The 21291-nt window shown below is 43.2% G+C and overlaps 1 protein-coding gene across 3 annotated transcripts in view; it reads left to right on the top strand.

Annotated features, from left to right (window-relative positions):
- The first annotated feature begins 203 nt into the window (after positions 1-203).
- SESN2 (sestrin 2) overlaps positions 204-21291 on the top strand; it is a 47541-nt gene continuing 26453 nt past the window's right edge. For 2 of the 3 annotated variants that reach the window (XM_087970699.1, XM_087970700.1), the window contains exon 1: positions 204-619. In XM_087970699.1, the coding sequence (XP_087826825.1) occupies positions 530-619 (90 nt within the window). In that variant the 5' untranslated portion in view covers positions 204-529. The remainder of the gene's footprint in view (positions 620-21291) is intronic. The other variant, XM_087970701.1, reaches the window with a different exon arrangement.

Genomic DNA, 21291 nt, shown 5'->3' on the forward strand with positions numbered 1-21291 from the left:
AATCAGGAGGGGGGGGACTACATTTCCCATGCCCCCAAGCGCGTTGCCTTTCCCACCCCACCCCCTTCCATTGGTGCAGAAGCTCGGAGGTGGGGGGGGGGGGCGAGGCCTCGCTTACAGCAAGAACTCCGCCTGCTCCGACGCGATTGGCTGGAGGGCGGGATGCCGAGGCTTCCTCGCCGTGATCTTAGCGCCTCCCTGCCGCTTCTCCCCAGTATGAAAGAAGCGAGCGGCGGGGAGCCTTTCGGCAGGGAGCGGAGGACTTGGACTCCGGAAGACCCCCGATGCCCCTGGACGTTCTGGAAGGCTGCCGCTTTCGGGCGTTCTTCCCTGGGCTGCCGCCGCCGCCGCTGCCGCTGGAACATCCCTTCCTCCTCCGAGGAGACCTGCCTTAATTACGCCGGAGCAGATTTTTTGGGGAGGTGGGTGGGTGGGAAGAGACGGGACGGGACGGGAGGCGGCCGGCCGGCCGACCGCTGCTGCTTTTCTCTCCCCGTGCCTTGCTCCCACCGCGCTTCAACGGACAACCATGATCGTCGCCGACTCGGAGAGTTGCGACCCCGCCGGAGTCGAAGGCTATTTGCCCTGCGAAGGCTGCCAAACTTTGAGGCGCAAGAAGGTAAATGAAGTCGAGAGAGAGAGAGAAGAAAGAGGCGCTGCTGTTGCTGCTGCTGCTGTCTCCCCGATCTCGGCTCCCTCTCTCTCTCTCTGTGTCCGTGTCCCGCCGCGCTCTTTGCCATTTTCGGGGGTGGGGGGTGGAAATGGGCGGGGAGGGGGGGGGGCGTGCGCTCCAGTTGTTGCTCCTGCTGCAGAATTGCGTAAAAGGGGCTGGTGGTAGTCCTCGGGAAGAACATGTCTCAGAATGGGGTTGCATCAGCCGGGAGAATGGGGAGTTAGGAAAAACAAGCGGGGTGTGTGTATGGGGGGGGATGGAGAAGGGGGGAGGCCTTGGGGAGGCGGAAAGGCTGGGAATGCAAGCAGGCGGGGCGCTGCAATGCTCCAACTCGGTGGGAGTGGAGGATTACCCCCCAGCCCCGAGAGTGGAGATCTTCCTTCCCGTTGCTCAGGGTGGGCGAAGGATTAAAGCCTGGGCCGTTGGCTTGCAAAGGTTTAGAGCCAGCCCCCCCCCAGATCTCCCTGGGGATGAGGACCAACCTCCCCTCCCCCCGACTCCATTCCCACCCCCCCGCTCCTATTTCCCTCCTATCGGGGCTCTTTGAAACGTCACTTTCTCCGGCACTATATAATCTTTCTTCATCCAGTTCTGCGCCGCAAAACACCCCCTCCCCCCACACACACACCGCGTCGCTTGATCCATAGAATAACAGCGTTGAAAGGGACCTTGGAGGTCATCTAGTCCAGGGGTCTCCAACCGCTGGCTGGGGAATTCTGGGAGTTGAAGTCCTCCAGGCTTAAAGTGGCCAAGGTTGGAGACCCTGATCTAGTCCAACCCCCTCCCCCTTGCTCGAGCAGGAGAGTCTATATGCCAAATATTTTAGCCTCTACCTAAGGCTCGAACTCACAGCCATCCTGGTCGTCTTCCCCCATGAGATGGAAAAAACAAAAACAAACCCGTCGCCCCCCACCCTCCCCTCGCCAACCCCGGATCCCGAATCAAAAGTCGGCCCTTGTGCCTGCGGGATGCTGGATCTGGGTCGTGGGGGGGCTGATCCTAGAGACCGAGCGGTGCAGCGAATCGTTTGAAGTTGCCGGAGGACGCCCGACGTTCCTCTTTGTGCTTTGGGAGAGATCCGGGCTTAGTTGGGCGATCGCTTGGTCCCTCACAAGCACGGGCATGCCCGACACGCGCGGACCGAGGGGCGTGTGTGCGCTTCTCTTGAAATACCGCGTTTATAGACACGAGAAAAGACCGGTCCCGACGCGCTGCGCTTCTGCCCTTGGGCGACCAATTTGCTTGGCTCGTGTAGCGCACGCTCCCTGAAACGGTTTGTTTTTCACACGAATCCGCCTTTTGAAACCCCCGCGCTTGAGTGTAGCTACTTTTTACTTGGGTTAGTTGTTTGTCTCTTCGTGCAGTTGCAGGGGTCCCCCCCAAACTTGGCAACTTTAAGACTTGTGGACTTCAACTCCCAGTCTTAAAGTTGCCAAGTTTGGAGACCTCTGGTATAGAGTCTCCTGCTCGAGCAGGGGGGCTGGACTAGATGACCTCCAAGGTCCCTTTCAACCGTATTATTCTACATTTTAAATGTTATTTCTCCCTTCATTTAAACAAAGGCTGGATTCACAGGTTATGTTATATACAATAAGTAAACAACAACCCCGCTGAGATGGACACCAAAGTTTATGGCTTAGTAACGGAAGTTTAATCAGCAAATCATAGTTAAACCTTGAGTGTGGCTAGTTTGCACTTGGATTAGTTGTTCATCGCTTGTGGACTTCAACTTCAAAATATTCTCAAAAATCCATCTCATCCCGGGAACCCTTTTTTTGAACGATTACCATCTGGCAGATGGTACAGAATATTAAAACCAAGGACAAATAGGCTGAAAAACAGCTTCTATCCCAGGGCAGTAACTCTGTTGAATTCTACTGTGTAGTGCAGTGTTGATGTGGTGTTGCGGGTTTTCAATTCAATGTGTGGAGAGTGAAGGATGTGTGTTTGTGTTTATTTTCATGGTCATGATGTGCACTGAAGATGGTGTTTGATTTTGTTGTACGAGGTGCAATGACAATAAACTAAACTAAAACTAAACTCTCAGTATGCTGGCTGGAGAATTCTGGGAGTTGAAGTCCACAAGTCTTAAAGTTGCCAAGTTTGGGAACCTCTGGCTTAATGTGTGTACAACGAATTTACAGTTTGATTGGATTGTGGAAATCCAGATAATGGATTTTATTTAATCCTTGTTGATTTTGTTTCATCCCCCCCAATATCATTTTGTAAGCTGCCTGGAATTGCTTCAGTAGTGAGAAAGGGCGGCATATAAATGAAATAAATAAAGGAGAAAATTCAGTGAGCAGGTCCGGGAGGTGTTTCAACATTGCTCCTGAGGTTGGTACGGTATCATTTAAACTGCTGTGTCAGCTAAATTTCAGAGGGAAGCTTTCAAGCAAGGAGGCAACAGATAACTTAATTGAGGCTCTTTAATTAGTGCTTTTAAAGGAAGCCAGCCCTACCTGCCCATATGCAGCTGGAATATGCAACATCTTAAGAATGTTTGGTATCTTGCTGTTGTTGTTTTTTTAAAAAGCCTTTTTATCCTGACATTTTATATTTTACTGTAGAAGTAGGATGAACTGTTAATGAAGTTAAATGAAATATCTATCATCTCTTGGTGATGGTAAACTTGTGCAGCCCTTGGTGGAGAGAAGGAAAGCGAGCTTCAACCACAGGCTGGGCACGGTCTCTTTATATCGACTCGGATAATACAGGTAGTCCTCGACTTACAGCAGTTCATTTAGTGACCGTTCAAAGTGGTTTTTTTTGGCAGCTGCTGCATACTGTAGAGTGGAATGGAATGGAATGGAATGGAATAGAATAGAATAGAATAGAATAGAATAGAATAGAATAGAATAGAATAGAATAGAATAGAATAGAATAGAATAGAATAGAATAGAATATATGGAATAGAATAGAAGAATAGAATAGAATAGAATAGAATAGAATAGAATAGAATAGAATAGAATAGAATTCTTTATTGGCCAAGTGTGATTGGACACAAAAGGAATTCGTCTTGGTACAAATACTCTCAGTGTATATAAAAGAAAAGAGACATTTGTCAAGAGTCCAGAATCATAAGTTACAACACTTAATGATAGTCATAGGTTGCAATAAGCAATCAAATCATACTAGGAAACAGTCCATATAAATCGTGAGGATACAAACGGCAAAGTTACAGTCATACAGTCACAAGTGGGAGGGGATGGATGATAAGGAGTGATGAGAAGATTGATAGTAATAGTAACAGTAATAGTAAAGAAGGAAATATTCAGTGTTTTTCCTACCAATTGCCAGGGGGCTCCCCTTGGCTTGGCTTCACTCCCCTCCCATGTAAGAGCTGAGAAGTGTGGTTGGCTCTTCTTCGGTACTTGTGCAACAAGAGACACACCCCTCCGGATTGTGGCTTTGCCCGTTAGGCCTCAAGGGAGGGAGCCCTGGGCCTTCTTCATCCCCCTTTTTCAGGCTCCAAAGGGATGGAGAGGCTTCTGGGAAGCTCTCCCCGTCATCGCACAGCTGTAGGCACAGACTGGGGGCTCTTAATTTATTATCTCCCCCCTCCCCCATGGCTCTATACAGTATTTGTATATTAAATGGAGAGCTTGCTTTTCCCTTGGTAGCTTCAGACAACACAGTGTCGTGCTTTTGGCCAGCAGCAGTCAGGAGAGAGATTATGTTTAAAGAAAACATGAGTAGCCCAGATTTACTCCCTGAGATCCAGGAACTTACAGTTTTGGTCCAGCACTTTTAACAAATCCACAAAACTGACTCCCCCTTGGTTGAACTGAATAGGTAGTTATTTTTGTTGCTTCTCTTTGCATGCCAAGGTAAGAAGATGATATAAAATAGCCTTAAATGCTCTTGGGCCTCCTCCAAGCCCGAAATTGTGGCCATTCTTGCTGAATAATTTCATTTCTCTCTTTATCTATCTGATTCACACAAAATATTTAGCCTGGTTTATTAAGCCGTTTTCTGGCTTTCCTGGGCATAGCAGCATAAACCAACTAGATATCCTGTGTTGTACCATACACTTGGTTGTACAATCAACCAGGTTTATCTCTAATGAAGATTTACATTTGTGCATGCGGTTGCTGAGCTGATCGATGATCTGGCTAAGTGTGCTGTATGAACGCAGCCAACAAGTACAAGGGTTAAAATCACAAAGTACACATGCTGTTTTTGTTCAGCAGTTGCATCAGGACAGAAGCAGTTGTGTTACCAGGCCTGGAGAGCAGGAGGTGTGGTTATGTTGACTTGCGATAGATGGGTGGTTTTACTCCAACTGCTAATTTCTATGTGTGTTGTTTTTCTGTTTTTCTCAGTGTGGGTTTTTTTTTAAACCGTTTTTATATTTTCTTTGAATATTGTTTCCTGCTCAAAGTCATGATTTTGAGATTTGCCACCCATTACAATGCCTGTAAAGCAGTGGTGGGATTCAAAATTGTTTACTACCGGTTCTATGAGCATGGCTTGGTGGGCGTGGCAGGGGAAGGATACTGCAAAATCCCCATTCCCTCCCCACCCCACTAACCTGCTTTTCAGCTCCGTTCTCCTGTGCAGGGCAACCAAAGAAGACCCAGCCAATCAGCTGGGACTCAATGGGAGGCAGAGAAGAGATGGGGGCGAGGCCAGTCAGAGGTGGGATTTGCCAGTTCTCCGAACTACTCGAAATGTCCGCTACTGGTTCTCCAGAACTGGTCAGAACCTGATGAATACCACCTCTGCTGTAAAGCAGAGGTGTCAAACTCGATTTCATTGAGGGCCGCATCAGGGTAGTGTTTGACCTTAGGGAGCTGGGGTGGGTGTGGCCAGCTCAACGTCACTCATGTCAGGGGCACCTGTGGTAACTTGAGTGCTCTGCCAGCAAAAACGGGCTCCCAAGGTCCGTTTTGGCTGCGATTGCCTCCTGCAACCCTCTGCCAGTGAAAACAGAGCTTGGGAGAGCCGCACGCAGTCCTCCCGAGCTCCCTTTTCACTGGCAGAGGCACTGCGGGCCGGTCCTACACTGTTTCCAGGGTGGCCTTGCAGGCCAGATCTAAGTACCTTGTAGGCTGGATCTGGCCCCCAGACCTTGAGTTTGACACCCTTGCTGTAAAGTCACTCCCCAAAGCAGACACTTGTCGAGAGCAGGAAAGTTAGAAATGATGATCCTGCATCACTTGGAGACAGTTTAAAAAAGAAAAAAAAAAATACTTTGTAGCTGTGATTCACCCAACTGCCAAATGCTTGATAATTGTTTGGGGTTGGATATGGATTCTTCTATGAACCGACCATTCACGATTTGCAAATCATAGTTTTGGGCTTAATTTTTAGGAGAGTCCAGGCAGTTGTGACAGAGTCCACCAAACCATGACTTTAGTGTTATTCAGAGGCAGCCACTGAATCTGCAGGTTTTTGTGTGTGAGAGGTGTGCTTTTTGGCTTGTGCAAATATATGCATGCAGGAGCAATGCAAAGCTCATGCATGCACGCACACACACACACACATGCATAGGCACAGATTGCTCACCCTGAGGAGGTAAAATTCAACCTAAGGAAATAACAGAAGAAAGGGAAGGAAGTATGGGTAAGAGTAAACAGGGAAGCATTGCCTGTGCTTGTTTGTTTGAGTAAGACTTGCAATAGCCTGTGCATGCACCAGGCCACAGTAAGACATTCCGAATGAAGGCTTTGCAAAAAAAACCAAACCCAAGTTTTTTTGAAGAGGATTTGTAGAAAATAGAATGACAAAATGCCCGTCTTCTGAATGAAAAGGGAAGAATCTTCAGAAGATAGGATAGAGTCCCTTGGGAGAATGATTGGCTTCTGCCATTGATTTCACCTGTCAGAAGCTGTCTGGGAAGGTTGCAAATGACTCTGGAATGCTGCAACCATTGTAAATGCATAGTGCCTGAATTTTGATCACATGACTATAGGGATGCTGCAACGGTCATGCGTCACTTTTTTTCAAGGTAATTGTAACTTCGGTCAGTAAACAGATGGTTGTACATTGAGAATGGCCCATATCTCTGTTGCAATGAATACTACAATTCGTGGATCCCCCAACATCCTTCATCATTAATCTCACTAGCTATAGTTTTGATGGAGATCAATAGTTTTTGGAAAGCCAGGGATTATTGTCAGTTGTAAATTTATTGCAGATGCTGGATGCTTTGCATGCATACTTTGGGTAATTGGTGGATACACTGTCATGTGAATGTGCCAGAGTTTGGAATACAGTAGACTGACATTGTGACATTGAAGAAGATGCACCAGTTTCAAGTAATTTGGTGCTATTTGTTGGAGTGTCGCTTAGAAGCTAGTTTCACAAATTGCATGCTTGTAGTTTGGACTACCATGTTGTTTGAGATTGATCACTCTGGTTTATGGCTTACCTTGTGTTACAAACCCAGCAATTTATTGTACAATCATAATCCAGCATCTAGCTGAGGATGCATACATTATTCCGTTTGCACTGGCTTTGCCAGTTTTTTTTTTTAGATGTCTTACCATTGAAGGATAGAGGATCCTTTTCTTTAACATTTATATCCAACTTGGACATTCCTGCAGTGGTCCCTTGTGCATCATTCGGGTGACTTTTGAATCCTGATTGTTGAATCAGGAGTGGAGTTGATTGCCTAGTCTGGAAACATTGTAGGAGGAGAGTATGTTAGTTACTATGTTAGCTAAAAAATCATAAGCTGTCTGTAGCACCTTTTCAGACTAACAGATTTTATTAAAAGTTATATAAGGTGCAGCTCACAAAAGTGTATGCCTTTTAATAAAATTTGTTAGTCTGAAAAGGTGCCACGAGACATCTCTTCCTGATGTTGGCCTGGAAAGTAGGGCAAATGCAGAATTAATCAGAAAAAGCAAGAACGTCCATGAGATTACTATATATTGCACACCCAGAGATGTGCAGTTTCAGAAGATCGAATAAGAAGACAATTTTGGCAGTATTTGGCTGTGGGATGGTGGGTGGGGAGAGGTTTTTAGCAAAGTCTTAGAAGATTACTGTAGTTGCCTTTACCAATTATGAGCTTTACCAATTATGAGCTCCAAACAGATTGACAAATGTTATGTATGTATTTTGGGGGAGAGGGTGCTTTTGAGTATGGAAACTGACTAGACAAGTTCCTGCAAGATTTCACAAGTCATTTGTCATTGCCTCCTTCCTAGGGCTAAGAAAGAGTGACTGGCCCAAGGTCAACCAGTTGGCTTCATGCCTAAGGTGGGGCTAGAACTCACTGTCTCCTGGCTCTATAATACTGTAGGTATTTATTAAACAGATTTCTGTGCCATTGCAATCAAAACAACTCTTGATGGCTTAAACAGAAAAAAATACCATATAAAACATATCTAGTACAAAAATATAGTCATATGACAGCAAAACAAAGAAGATAGTTTCAAGGAGATGGCAAGGTCAACTCAAATAAGAAGAAGGCTCTCAAAATAGTTTGTCTTCAAGTTGATAATATAAAGGGGCTTTGTTAGCTTGCATGCAACTGGATCTGTTCTTCCAAAACAACACAAACTGGATTTCTTGGAAACTTCAATGTAGACTTAGGGATTCAGTGTTTCATAGACACTTTTAGCATGCCTTGTTATCTCTTACAAAATAAATGCATTTAAAATGCCAGAAGTCATATGAGCATGTTGAATAATCAGACTTGAGTCAAGTAGGGAAAGCTCAAAATGCATCCAGAAACTGAAAAATATAAAGCATAAAAACAAAACATAAATCTTCTTCTGCACCAGTGTTTCTCAATCTTGGCAATTTTAGAATGTGTGGATTTCAACTTCCAGGTTTCCCCAGCCAGAATTCTGAGAATAGAATAGAATAGAATAGAATAGAATAGAATAGAATAGAATAGAACAGAACACCATATTGGCCAAGTGTAAAGCTAACACTTCTTAAAGTTGTCAAGGTTGAGAAGCACTGGTTTAGAGAGATATTTGACCCCAATTTATTTATTTTAAACACTGCGTAAACTTGTTAATAATAGCAACAGTGAATTCCTCAACCAGGGATTTTCAAATTTTCAGGCTACAGCATAATATATTATTTATTAAAATAATAAACATAGTTACCAGAGCTCTGTTCAAGTATGTTCAACCTAGCTAAGAGGTTGATTTTGCCCCTGATTACAGGTTTCTAATCTAAACTGCAAACATCCAGTCAATTATTAGATAGTAGCCTTTTTTCTGTATCTTTTTATTGACATCGAATGGCAGTCCAGATTGCTACAGTCCAGAATTGATGGCTCTAGTTTTGAAACAAATAAAACAGATGTGATGGCTCTGTATGAATTAATGTCTTGTCATTTTGATGAGCAGTATGTTTACATGGTGAAAGATTTCATATCTGCCTTTAGCAAATTACAGATAATCAGAGTTGGAAGGGACCTTGTAGGTCATCTAGTCCAACCCCCGCCCAAGCGGGAGACATTAATCACCTTCTAGGATCTTTCTTTTCTTTTCTTTCTCTCTCTCTTTCTTTCTTTCTTTCTTTCTTTCTGTCTGTCTGTCTCTGTCTGTCTGTCTGTCTGTCTGTCTGTCTTTCTCAGAAGTTTCAGTAATGAAAATATAGATCTAAACAGCTGATTCATTGTTATTTGATTTGCTTGCATCGTCTCCAATAGGTTGGGCAAACTTTGGCCTTCAGAGTTGATGACGATATAATAACCTTGTTTTGAAGCCTGGCTTGTAATTTGCTTAACCTTTCCTAACTTGCTTATCAGGAATGTGATAAGTTCTGACTAGGCACAAGTGGCATCGTCACCCCACTTAGTCAGCATTTTGGTACTTGCCTGGTCATTTGGGTACCCAGTTCCAGCTCTGGGAAGGGAGAATTAATTTTGCAGTTTGAGATGGGAGATTGCCTGATGGCAGATTAGCTTTCTCTGAAATAATTCTTCTCTATTACAGGATAGATGTTACTGCTGGAGGAAGAGGTTTTATTTACTGCTGGAGGAAGAGATTAGTTTTATTAAGCCCCAATTATTCTGTAGGTATATTTTCATAAACCTGGGCCCCTTGCCAGACAATTTCTACATTGAAGGAGATTAGTTTAATTAGGCTGTGCTACTTGCAAGCAGTATGTGGGCCTCAATGCATTCATTGCAGTAAATCGTGATTTGTTTCACTATGGTTTGCTGATTAAACTTCCGTTGCTAAGCCATAAACTTTGGTGTCAATCTCAGTGGGGTAGTTTACTGATAATATAACATAACCTGTGAATCCAGCCTTTGTATAAATTAAGGTAGAGATGATATTTAAAACATAAAATAATACAGTTGGAAGGGACCTTGGAGGTCTTCTAGTCCAGCCCCTGCTCGAGCAGGAGACTCTATATCAGGGGTCCCCAAACTTGGCAACTTTAAGACTTGTGGACTTCAACTCCCAGAATTCTCTGGCTGGCTAGAGAATTCTGGGAGTTGAAGTCCACAAGTCTTAAAGTTGCCAAATTTGGAAACCTCTGCTCTATATAATTCTGGACAAATAGCAGTGCAGTCTCCAGTGATGGAACATCCACAACTTCCAGAGGGTAAACCAGAAATTAAAATTAAAATTTAGGAGTTTATATTATTTTTCTCCTGCCAAAAGTGTCTAGATCAACTTCTTTGATTCTTAAAGGGGGGAGGAATGGAATAAGCAATAGCTGATTTGCCAGCTCTTTTAACCTGGCCTGATAATGTTGAAGTTTTAGCATTTAGTGTTACCAACAAACTGCTAAAAATGATAGTACTAAGACTTAGGAAGACTTTGAACTCTGTTATCAAGGGTGCTGAACTCATTAAGAGTTCAGAGCAAACTGAATGATGATCAACTCTGATGAATAGTAGGTAGTCTTTGACTTACGACCATAATAGAACCTACCCTTTACAGTCGTAAGTCATGATATCATACAGTAGGTTACCCAACTGACCAACCTGATTGTATGACCTGTTTTGCGGTGGTCATTAAGTGGCCAGCATGATTGTTAAGTGGAACAACTGTCCGCTAGGGGCCAGTTTTGGTGAAAACAAGAAAGAAATGTGACTTTTGGGTAAAAACATCGTAAAACATCATAAATGTGGGCCAGTTGCCAAGTGCCCAAAATATGGTCATGGGGTGGGCAGCATACTGGAAATATGGAACCAAGTCATAAGTGCCTCCGGGGAGATCCATCATAACTTCAAACAGCCACTAAATGATGGGTCTACTTGTATACAAGTTTGCAAGGTCTACTTGTATAAAAGTTTGCACTCATCTTCAGCAGGGGACAAAGAACAGAAGAGAACTCTTAAGATCTTTTGTGTTGTACGCTGAAGAACAGAAAGATATCTCTTCCCTGTTCAACGAACACGTTCCACCTGGGCTGAGGGTAGAATCTTATTCCAACCATAATGGCGGAATATTTCTCTGATAGAGGCCATCCAGGGCAGGCTGTGTAGCATTTATAACTGCCCTCCAACACTAAGATAACAACTGGAGAATTCCAGAGGAACAACTTGGATATCACCCCTGCTGTCCCTGAGCATCTGTAGTTCATGGTAGTACTAGCCTGTAGTAATTAAAGAGAAAAATTTAAAATTTAATTCAAGCATAAAACAACACCATTGTGGTGTGAATTAATCAAACATAAAGAAGTGGGGGAGGCAGTCTGCTGCCAAATTGAAATTAAGGTGTGGTACCTATCTGGAGAAAGGGGAAGAAGCTTGCCACATACTAAAATAATGTGGATTCAGGATTTGAATATTTGCTGCTCTTGGCTAAAATACAGTATATTCTTAATGTTCTACAGGTATTTCCTTGACTTACACAACTGTAAGTCCCACACTTGGGATTAGAAGTTATGTTGCTAAGCAAGACAGTTTGCACACCCAATTTGACAACCTCTTTTTTGGTGTGGTTGTTAAGTGAACCATTGCATTGCATCATGTGGTCGTTAAGCAAATCTGGCTTCCCCCATTGACTTTGCTTGTAAGAAGCCAGCTGGGAGGTTGCAAAGGGGGATTGCACATTTTAACTGTCATAAATATATAACTTTTGCCATGTGTGGGACGTTTGATCACATGACCGTGGAGAGAGGCTGTGACAGTCATAAGTAAGTAAGTCACCTTCTAAAGTGCTGTTTTAATGGTTGTAAGTCAAGGACTAATATAATAATATGCAATCACAATGCAATACTGTGGATGCTCCATCACTGGAGGAAATTGGACAGCCATTTGTCTGAAATGGTATATAGCAGGGGTCACCAACTTTTTGGACCTCAGGGACCACCAAACTCATAATTTTAAATGCCGAGGACCACTAATATAAATTTTGACTGACGGTGGCTTGCTGACATTGGTGGGAGAGAGAGAGAGAGATCTGATCTAACCTCTCTCTTTCTCCCTCTCTCTCACACACACACACACACACACACACACACACACACACACAGAGGCAGGGGTGGAATTCAAATTTCTTAACAACCGGTTCTGTGAGCGTGGCTTAATTTGTGGGTGTGGCTTGGTCATGTGACTGGCTGGGCATGGCTTATATGTAAATATTATAAATATTTATGTCAATTTTGAATTTTTTAGGAAAAAAGAGCAACTTTTACCCAAAATCAGGCAAAGCAGGCAGTTGCTCACAGAATCACAGATTCATTCAGAGATGCATCTTTCTGCCATCGGCTACCAGCACTGAATAAGAGAACCTTCAGTCCTAAGGGAGGTTCGGCTCTGCTGAAAAGCAGAGCTGAAGATCTAAAGATTAGCTAGAAAGCAAGAAATCCAACGATTTTCTGCTTCCTAGCTAATCTAAATCTCCTGGCATAGCAGAACAGCTGATGGTCGGAAAAAGAAAAAATAGCAATTTAGCAGGCAAGTTTGCCGGGTAAGGAGTGAGTGGGCAGGGAGGGCCATGTGGGTGGCGCAGCCTTGTGTTCCTGCGCAGCCTGGATTAATTGCTTTGGTGGGTGCTCCACCAAAATTTTCAAAATTTTCTCGCGGATCACCAGTGGGCCATGGACCACCGGTTGGCAACCACTGATATATATGGTCTTCTGCTTGAGCAGGGGGTTGGACTAGAAGACCTCCCAGGTCCCTTCCAACACTGTCATTCTGTAATGTGACATATGATTTATCTTTTGAAACAACTTCTCCCCATCTTAATACAAGTAGTCCTCGACCTTCTACCACAATTGAGCCCAAAATTTCTACTGCATAAGCGAGACCTTTGCTAAGTGAGTTTTGTCCCGTTTTATGACCTCTCTTGCCACAGTTGTCCAGGGAGTCCCTGCAGTTGTGAAGTCAGTAAACCGGTTGTAAAGTGAATGTGGCTTCCCCCATGGACTTTGCTTGTCAGTAGGTCTCCAAAAGGGGATCGCGTGATCATGGGACCCTGCAACTGTCATAAATAGGAACCCGTGGCCGAGCATCCGAATGCAAATCACGTGACCATGATGGGGATCCTGCAACGGCCCTAAGGGCGAAAAATGCAACCTGCGTAAGTGTGAAAAAAAATGGTCCTAGGTCACTTTTTCTCAGCAATGGTCACGAAATGAACTGATGCAAGTCGAGGACTACCTTGTGCTTGTTTTTAAATACAGTTACCCTTTGCCGAAGCACCTGGGGACAGAGGAATACTCCTGAACTAGCAATTTGGCAACCTGTGCCAGCTGCTTGGCTGCTGCCCCGCTGTTTTTCCTTTGATGGATCACGTGTGCGCTTGCTCTCGCTGGCTGGCTGGCTGGCTGGTTGCTGGCTGGAAAAGACGCCTGCCGAGTCAGCAGTTCTGCAGGCTTTATTTTCCATCGGAGTCGCCCTTGCTCACTTCAGATATGTGTGTTGCAGAGGGGTAGAATGGGGCCTGGGGTAGGGAGGGCTGCGGGGTGGGTGGGTGGGAAGAGTGGTGAAAGCTGGTCTTCCAGAAAATCTTGCTTGGGCTTCCAGCTGCGAGTTGCTGGCTCCTTTCCATTTATTTAATTTTTTCAGTTCCAGGAGTCAGCATTTCTATGAACTGTTGACTCAGGTTGCTTTTATCTTCCTAGTGAACCATGAGTGGAGATCTTTGCTTCGGTGTGGAGATCTTTGCTTCATGAGAAGGGGAGGGGGAAAAATGAGCCCCGTTCTAATCCTTCAGTATCCGAGACAGCTTTTCTTACACTTTCAGCGTTACTTAGGTTATGTTATAACCTCTCTTTAAGAGTAAAACGGTTTCACGCATTACGTATCTGACACGGATTGTGCCCAAACAGGTGTCTCTTTATGGGATTTTACTTTGCAAGTAGACTTGAGTCCCTTGGAGTGCCAGTTTCCAAATGTGTAACTATTTTAAAACATCTTGCAGGCTGGATTTATGCAAAGTATAATAATCATGATACTATTTGTTCATGATTCTAATCTACTAAATCAGGGGTGTCCAACCTTGGCAACTTTAAGACTTGTGGACTTTAACTCCCAGAATTCCTCAGCCAGCAAAGCTGGCTGAGGAATTCTGGGAGTTGAAGTCCACAAGTCTTAAAGTTGCCAAGGTTGGACACCCCTGTACTAAATCAAGAGCAGGGATCTGCACATTAGTCTAAGTCAGTGGGTTTTTTCCCCCTCAGAACCCTTTCCCACTTCTAAAAATTATGGAGGACTCCAAAAATCTTTTGTTTGTACAGTGGGTGTTATATTTATTCGATATTTACTATATTAAACATTGAAATGGATGCATTCACTGCTGTTACCTCTTCTCACAATTATAAGATGGTATTTTAGAATAGCATAGAATAGCATAGCATAGAATAAAATAGAGCTGGAAGGGACCTTGGAGGTCTTCTAGTCCAGCCCCCTGCTCAAGCAGGGGAACCTATACAATCTCAGACAAGTGACTGTCCAGTCCAATCTCTTCTTCAAAACCTCCAGTGATGGAGTGCCTACGATTTCTGAAGGCAAGCTGTTCCACTGTTTAATTGTGCTCTCTCTTAGGAAGTTTCTCCTTAATTCCCGCGTTGCTTCTCTCCTTGATTAGTCTCCATCCATTGTTTCTTGCCTTGCCTTCTCTGATGCTTTGGAGAATAATTTGACCCCCTCTTCTTCGTGGCAGCCCCTCAAATACTGAAATTTTTAATATTATATTATTTTCCAACAAGGGCTGGAAAATAATTTTGAATTCAAGGATCCCTGAGAGGGTTTTAAGGGACTCGCAGGGCTCCTAGGACCACACATGAAGAAACAGTCTATATACTAAGTGATAACACTATAAATTTACAAATGAGGTTGCCTCGTTGTACACGATGCTTTAAGCCTGTATCTCACATGCTGTAAAAACTGCTGGGACTGTTCACCTCTTTATAGTGCTGTAAGGTTTTTTTTTTTTTAAAAAAAAAACAACTATTAAAGGAGAAAAACAAACAAAGGATGAAGTTTGCCTAAGAAATCACAAGGTTGACTATATCCCTTGATTTTGTGGCAAGGAGCACGTTTGCTACGGAGCCACATCAAAAGAGCCTTAACAAGCCTTCGAGCTGATCGGCTTTACGTAATGTGGCTGAGGATAATTTTCTTTGTGAAAGTTTCTCTGTGGTAAGAGATTGGAAGCTGCGGTTACTGAGCGCCTAAAAACCCTCATTCTTGAAGAGACACGCTTAAGGGAAGCAGCTCTGTAAGGCAAAGCAGTTCTAGTGTGTTGACGAGGAAGATGTGAGCCAGTTCAAATGTTCTTTCTGCCTCAAGTTCACTTAGAACAGGGGTGTCCAACTCAAAGGCCTCTGTCCTGGATGTGTCTCATGGAGTGCTTAGATCTGGCCTATGGGGCCAGTCTGGAAACAGTGAAGGACCGGCCCATAGTGCTCCTGCCGGCGAAAATGGGCTCCCGAGCTCCGTTTTCTTCTGCAACGGCCTCCTACAACCCTCTGCCCCTCCTACCTGGAGAAATTCCCCCATGTGGAAGCCAACCAGGCAGGAACAGTGGTGCCTGGCAGCTGCCTGAAATAGAAGGAAAATCTTTATAAAGGAACTCCCAAGGACAATCTGTGAGGATCTAATGCAGAGGTGCAAAATATGCCCAAATCCCAGGACAAGCACAGAATCAGAGCCTGGTAGAGGCCTGTTACTTTTCACATTCCGATGTGGGCAAGCCGTAATTTCCAGAAGAAGGGAGAGATGTCTAGGAATCAACTTTATATCGAGACTGGCTTTGATCCATCCAGTATAGTGCTATCTACAGCAGGGAATCGAAATGTGAGTCTATTTATTTTTAGTTCTGTTTGTAATTTTAGTCCTAGCAGTGTTTCTCAACCTTGGCAACTTGAATGGGTAGACTTCCGTTCCCAGAATTCCCCATCCAGCATGGCACTTATTGTAGCAAAAGAGCAAACTGAGCTGGGTGGGCTGAGTTAAGCGAGTCATCAGTCTAGAACAAGGGTCTTCAAACTTGGCAAGTTTAAGACTCATGGACTTCAACTCCCAGAATTCCTGAGCTAACATGACTGGAGGAGGAATTCTGGGAGTTGAAGTCCACAAGTCTTAAAGCTCTCAAGTTTGAAGACCCCTGAAGAAGAATGGGCTTCCCTGCAGAGGATAAAGGAAGGCGAGGGATGGTCACTTACATTTTTATCTTTTATCCGTTACATTTTCTCTTATCTGCTTTGAACATACAGTAGTCCTCCCTTTACAGCCACAATGGGGACAAAATTTCCATTGCTAAACAAGATGGTTATTAAGTGAGCTGTGGCCAATTTTACAACAGTCGTTAAGAGAATCTGGCTTTCCCCATTGACTTTGCTTGTTGGAACCATCTGAGAAGGTCACCAATGGCAGTCCCTTGCGCCCAAGGATGCTGTAACTATCATAAATACATGCTGGTTGCCAAGCAACCAAATTTTGATCGCATGAAGATGCTGCAATGGTTGTAAGTGCGAGGAACAGTTTTAAGCCACTTCTTTCAGTGCTATTGTAACTTCGGACAATCACTAAATGAATGGTTGTAAAACAAAGGATTACCTCTAATGCTCAGCTACAGTTTAATTGTTGTTCGACCCACGCCCTTTTCCAACAAATCAAACACAATCCAAAAGGAACAGAAACCTTGTAATGCTTTTGCAAAATAATTAGCTGTGAAAAGCACAAACCTTGCCAAACTGTGCGAGACTTGCCAAAAGATAACAGACAAGAAATAATTTGCAAGACAAGAATCTTCAAATACAAATTCAGGATACTGGAATGTCCACGAGGCTGGAGTTTCAAAACATCTTTGCCTTCTGCAAAGAACGTTCATTTCACAGCTGGCTTTTATCTTCTTGAAGGAGGGGCCATTACCTTGCAGCCTTACTCCCAAATCGCCTATGCTGTTGCAGCTGCTCTTTCCTGCGAGCAATCCTGTGCGCACGCGCACTTGGCACAGGCTCCTTGGGAACCTCCTCATCGCTGTTGCCAGCCCCCATAATCTCTGAAGGCAGCAGCCCTCTCCCTAATGGTCCTGGCCCCTCATCAGAGTCCTCGCTGTCCTCAGCTGTCCACACCTGTTACCGGCTAATCACAACAATTGTTTTGTTTTGATTTTAGTGTGAAAAACCAGGCAACCAACATAAACAAACTTAAAACGCTGCGGTAGTCCTGCATATTGGGAGACCAAGAGTTTGCCTAACCCTGTTTTAATATGTACAAAGGCATTATAGCTTGTTCAACCTATGATGGTTTGAAACAATTTGGTTTGCATGGCATTTCTTTTTTTTAATTAAAGTTTTATTTGGGTTTTCACACACACAAAAAACATAATACAAGTAAAACATCTTTTTTAAAAATAGCATGGTCCCAGGTTACACTTCTTTATACAGACACAAACTCAGTTTCATGCTCATTTTTGTGTTCTATTCCATATCTTATTACTATTTTACATTTTCTATATAGTTTTTCCCCTCTTTTAATTTTCTCAATTTTATTTTGATTATCTCATCTCAACTCAAATCATTATATTTATACTTTCGTCTGTCCTGTTTCAATTTCATATTATCTTTTCTCATTAAACAAATTTTCTCCTGTAGTTACTAATTGGAGTATGACACCTTTATATCTTTTAATTTTATCCATTCAACTCTTATTAAACTTCAATATATACCTTAAGGTTGTAACATTCAATATAATACATAATATATAACTTCCAATCAAATTCTGCTTGGTACATTCTTATAATACACACTATATAAATATATGTAATTAAAACCCTCATTCCATTCCAATTCATTTCTATCATTAACATTCATTAAAGTCTTAACATCTTTAACATTTCTTTTCAATTAAATATCATACTTCCTTGAAGACACATATTATCTCCATAATTAATTTTTCCCTTATTTCTCTTCACATATGTTTTATAAATCATTAAATATTCATTTTATTACATTTATTTATTGACAAACATTCCACTAAATTATGATAACTATTTTATCAAACATTTTAATAATACATTGTTTCATTTTTCTGAAATTATTTCTATTTCTAATATAACAATACTATCTTATGTACCTTTGCAGAATCCCTTTTTCAATTATATTTTCACCCATTATCTCTAAATAGGCCCTGTTTCTCTATATCTTGTTTCTGTCCTTTATAACTTCTTTTCCTTTCTTTCTTCCCTCTCATCTTCTTCCTCCCCTTTTTACCCCCTTGACTCTCTACTTCTAATTCTCTCTTCTGCATTTCCCTCTTCTGTTGCTTTCTGATTTTATACTTATTTTTCAATCTATTCTTTTTTGGGGTTGTTTTTCCCAGTCTTAAACTTTCCATTCTCTTTCCCCCCTTTCCTTTTTTTCCCCCACCTAAGATTACTTGTTCATTAAAGATGGCTTCTTTTTTGTCCCAATCTTCTTGTTCTGCAGGCATTTCTTATTGTTTCTCATAGTTCAAAATCTCCATTTCTAAGAACTGAAATACGAAGCCAAAAGAACCTCTCCCTTCTTGTGCATCTTCTTTCTACTTTTTAAGTTCCATTTTCAGTTCTTCTAAGAGTGGAGCCATTTTAAACACTTTTAAACAACCACCCAATTGATTTTAGTCATTCAAATGCAGTAACCAAGAATCCAGAGATCACCAAGTAATCCAAATACTCCTGAGCTATTTCCTGGGGTTTTACTATTTTGTTGCCATGTTTCAGTTAAAATGTATCTTTTAGAAGTCTTGTTGAGCTTTTACTGTGAGTTCTTTTTAATTCCAGGCAGTCTCCTCCCTTCCAGATCCTGCCCTTTTATTCTTTTTCTCTCCTTTCCTGTTTTCAGAAGCTTTTAAGTATCCAGAAATCTTTATTATCCCTTTGACTTTTTATTTTCAGCATTAAATGCCTATTAATATCAAAGTGGATTTTTTTTCCAATTTCTTAAGTCTCTTAGCTGTCAGTATAGGAAAAGGAAAAAATAAAAACAAATCCTTTCCCTTTTCTCTCTCCTTCGCTGCTTAAAGATCTTCTTTGGGAACAGTATTATTTTTTTATAGTTTAAATTCCAGGGTACCTTATTTGTTGCTTTCGCTGTTTGACCCGGTCAACCAAGACTTTCTCTTCTTATCTTCCTCCTGCACATTCTTTTCCGGTCGAGTTCTTCTTTGAGGTGACCATTTCTGACCACTGCTGCAACTGCCTTCGGGAAAGGGAGTAATGGCCAGCTGAGGAGGAGAGATGCGGCTCACCTCAACCCTGCAGGCAGTCTCCCCCTTCTTCATCACCTCTACGGGGTGGCTTAGCCCCGAAACCAGCCGGCTCGGGGCGCTCCAGCAGCGAGCACGGATCGAAACTGCGCAGAGTCGCGGTTTCGGTCTGTCGCCGAAGAAGCTCAAACCGGAAGTCCTCCATTTGCATGGCATTTCTGGCACAAAGCAAAATTAACACTTGCACAATCAGATGGATGTTTTTTTTTTTAAATCATATCTCAGTTTTATTTCTCTGGTATAGCCTAACTATTCATCCCATTAGCAATTGAGCTGCATCAATTAAACCTTCAGCTGACTCTATCTCTATAGATATTCTCAATTATCCAGGTCATAGTTGTCCCAAGGGTGCATTTTCCAAAAGGCAACTGGACTTTCTTGAGTTTTTTCCCTTTGAAAACATTTCACTTCTCGTCCAAGAAGTGAACTAGAGAAACTTTTTGGATGAGTAGTGAAACGTTTTCAAAGAAAAAAACCCAAGTTGACTTCTGGAAGAAGTGCCTTTGGGACTTTTGGGTGACTCTATCATGGCAATTGCTTAACAAACTATCACATTTGATTGCTATGAAATCTTAATGAAGATTTCCTTTTTAAAGAACGTCTGACACAGAGAAATTAGTCACTCCTAATCCAGACAGGTGGTTGTTCTTGTGTAAATTTTCACCGACAAATAGAAAGCATTCTACATTGGCACAGAAGTGTTTCCCTCTGTATTTTTCCATAGGACAAAAAAAAATTCCAGAGAAGCAGCTTACACCGTCAGAGCTCTCTGTTACACACTGTGGTGAACCATACCTACGGGGGAACTCTGGTTTTATTATTCATTTGTTTGTTTGTTTATTGAATTGCATTGCTGCCTATTTGCCATGGCAACTCAAGGCAGCTTACAGAATATAAAACCACATTTAAACAATAAAAACTAACAAAAATGAATTAATATAGTACAATATAACAAAATCACCCCCTGCTGACAGCAGGTCACACGAGCCATTTAATGGGCTCCATCCTGCTCTGGGTTCCCCAGGCCTACTGGCAAAACCAGGCCTTCAGTTTTAAGTAGCTCCCACCTTCCGTTTCGGGGTACCATATAAACCCACTTATGCAGAGAAGAATTTTGGCACAGAAGAGCCAGTTTAGTCTAGTGCAGTGTTGGTGAACCTTTTCGGCATCGAGTGCCAAAATGGGAGCACGCACGCGCATGCGGGGGAGCACCAGAAACCGGAAAAACAGCTCCCCAGCGCGCATGCTGAGCTTCCGGTTTCCGGCATGCGCATGCGCGCCAGTCACCTGATCTTCCAGTTTCTGGCATGTATGGACACCAGCTGGCTGGAGCATGCATGCACGCCGGGGAATTGCTCTTCCAGTTTCCGGTGCTCCCGTGTACACGAAGACCAGCTGGCTGGTGCACATGCATGCGCCTAAATCCAGAAGAGCAACGGGCAACGGCTGGCATGCCCGGAGAGATGGCTCTGCATGCCACTTCCGGCATGCATGCGTGCCATAGATTCGCCAACACGGGTCTCTCGTGGTTAAGGCATCCAGCCTAGAAAGCGGGAGACCGTGAGTTCAAATCCTACCTTAGCCATGAAAGCCAGCTGGGCCAGTCCTTCTCTCTCCGCCCGATCTACCTCACAGGGCTGTTGTGGTGGGGAAAATGGGAGGGGGAAGGTGTGTTGGATATACTTGCTGCCTTTTTTGTAAAAAATAATCCTGATGGGATACAAATATATATAAACATTGTGGGTGCAATATCCTGGAGCTGCTGGCCTGTATAGCCTAAGGCAGAATTGGTGCCACCTTGAGTTGGCGAGCAGGGAGGGAGGCTTTTCAACGAAAGAAACATCTGCTTTCTGTTTACTTAGTCATGGAATTCACCCAGCAATGGGTAGGATCAGCTGTCTTGATAGTCTAATACAGGGGTGTCCAACCTTGGCAACTTTAAGACTTGTGGACTTCAAAGCTGGCTGAGGAATTCTGGGAGTTG

This window comes from Notechis scutatus, chromosome 8 (assembly GCF_049901735.1).
Source record: "Notechis scutatus isolate UNSWTSFEM ecotype Mainland chromosome 8, rNotScu1.2, whole genome shotgun sequence".
Lineage (NCBI taxonomy): Eukaryota > Metazoa > Chordata > Lepidosauria > Squamata > Elapidae > Notechis > Notechis scutatus.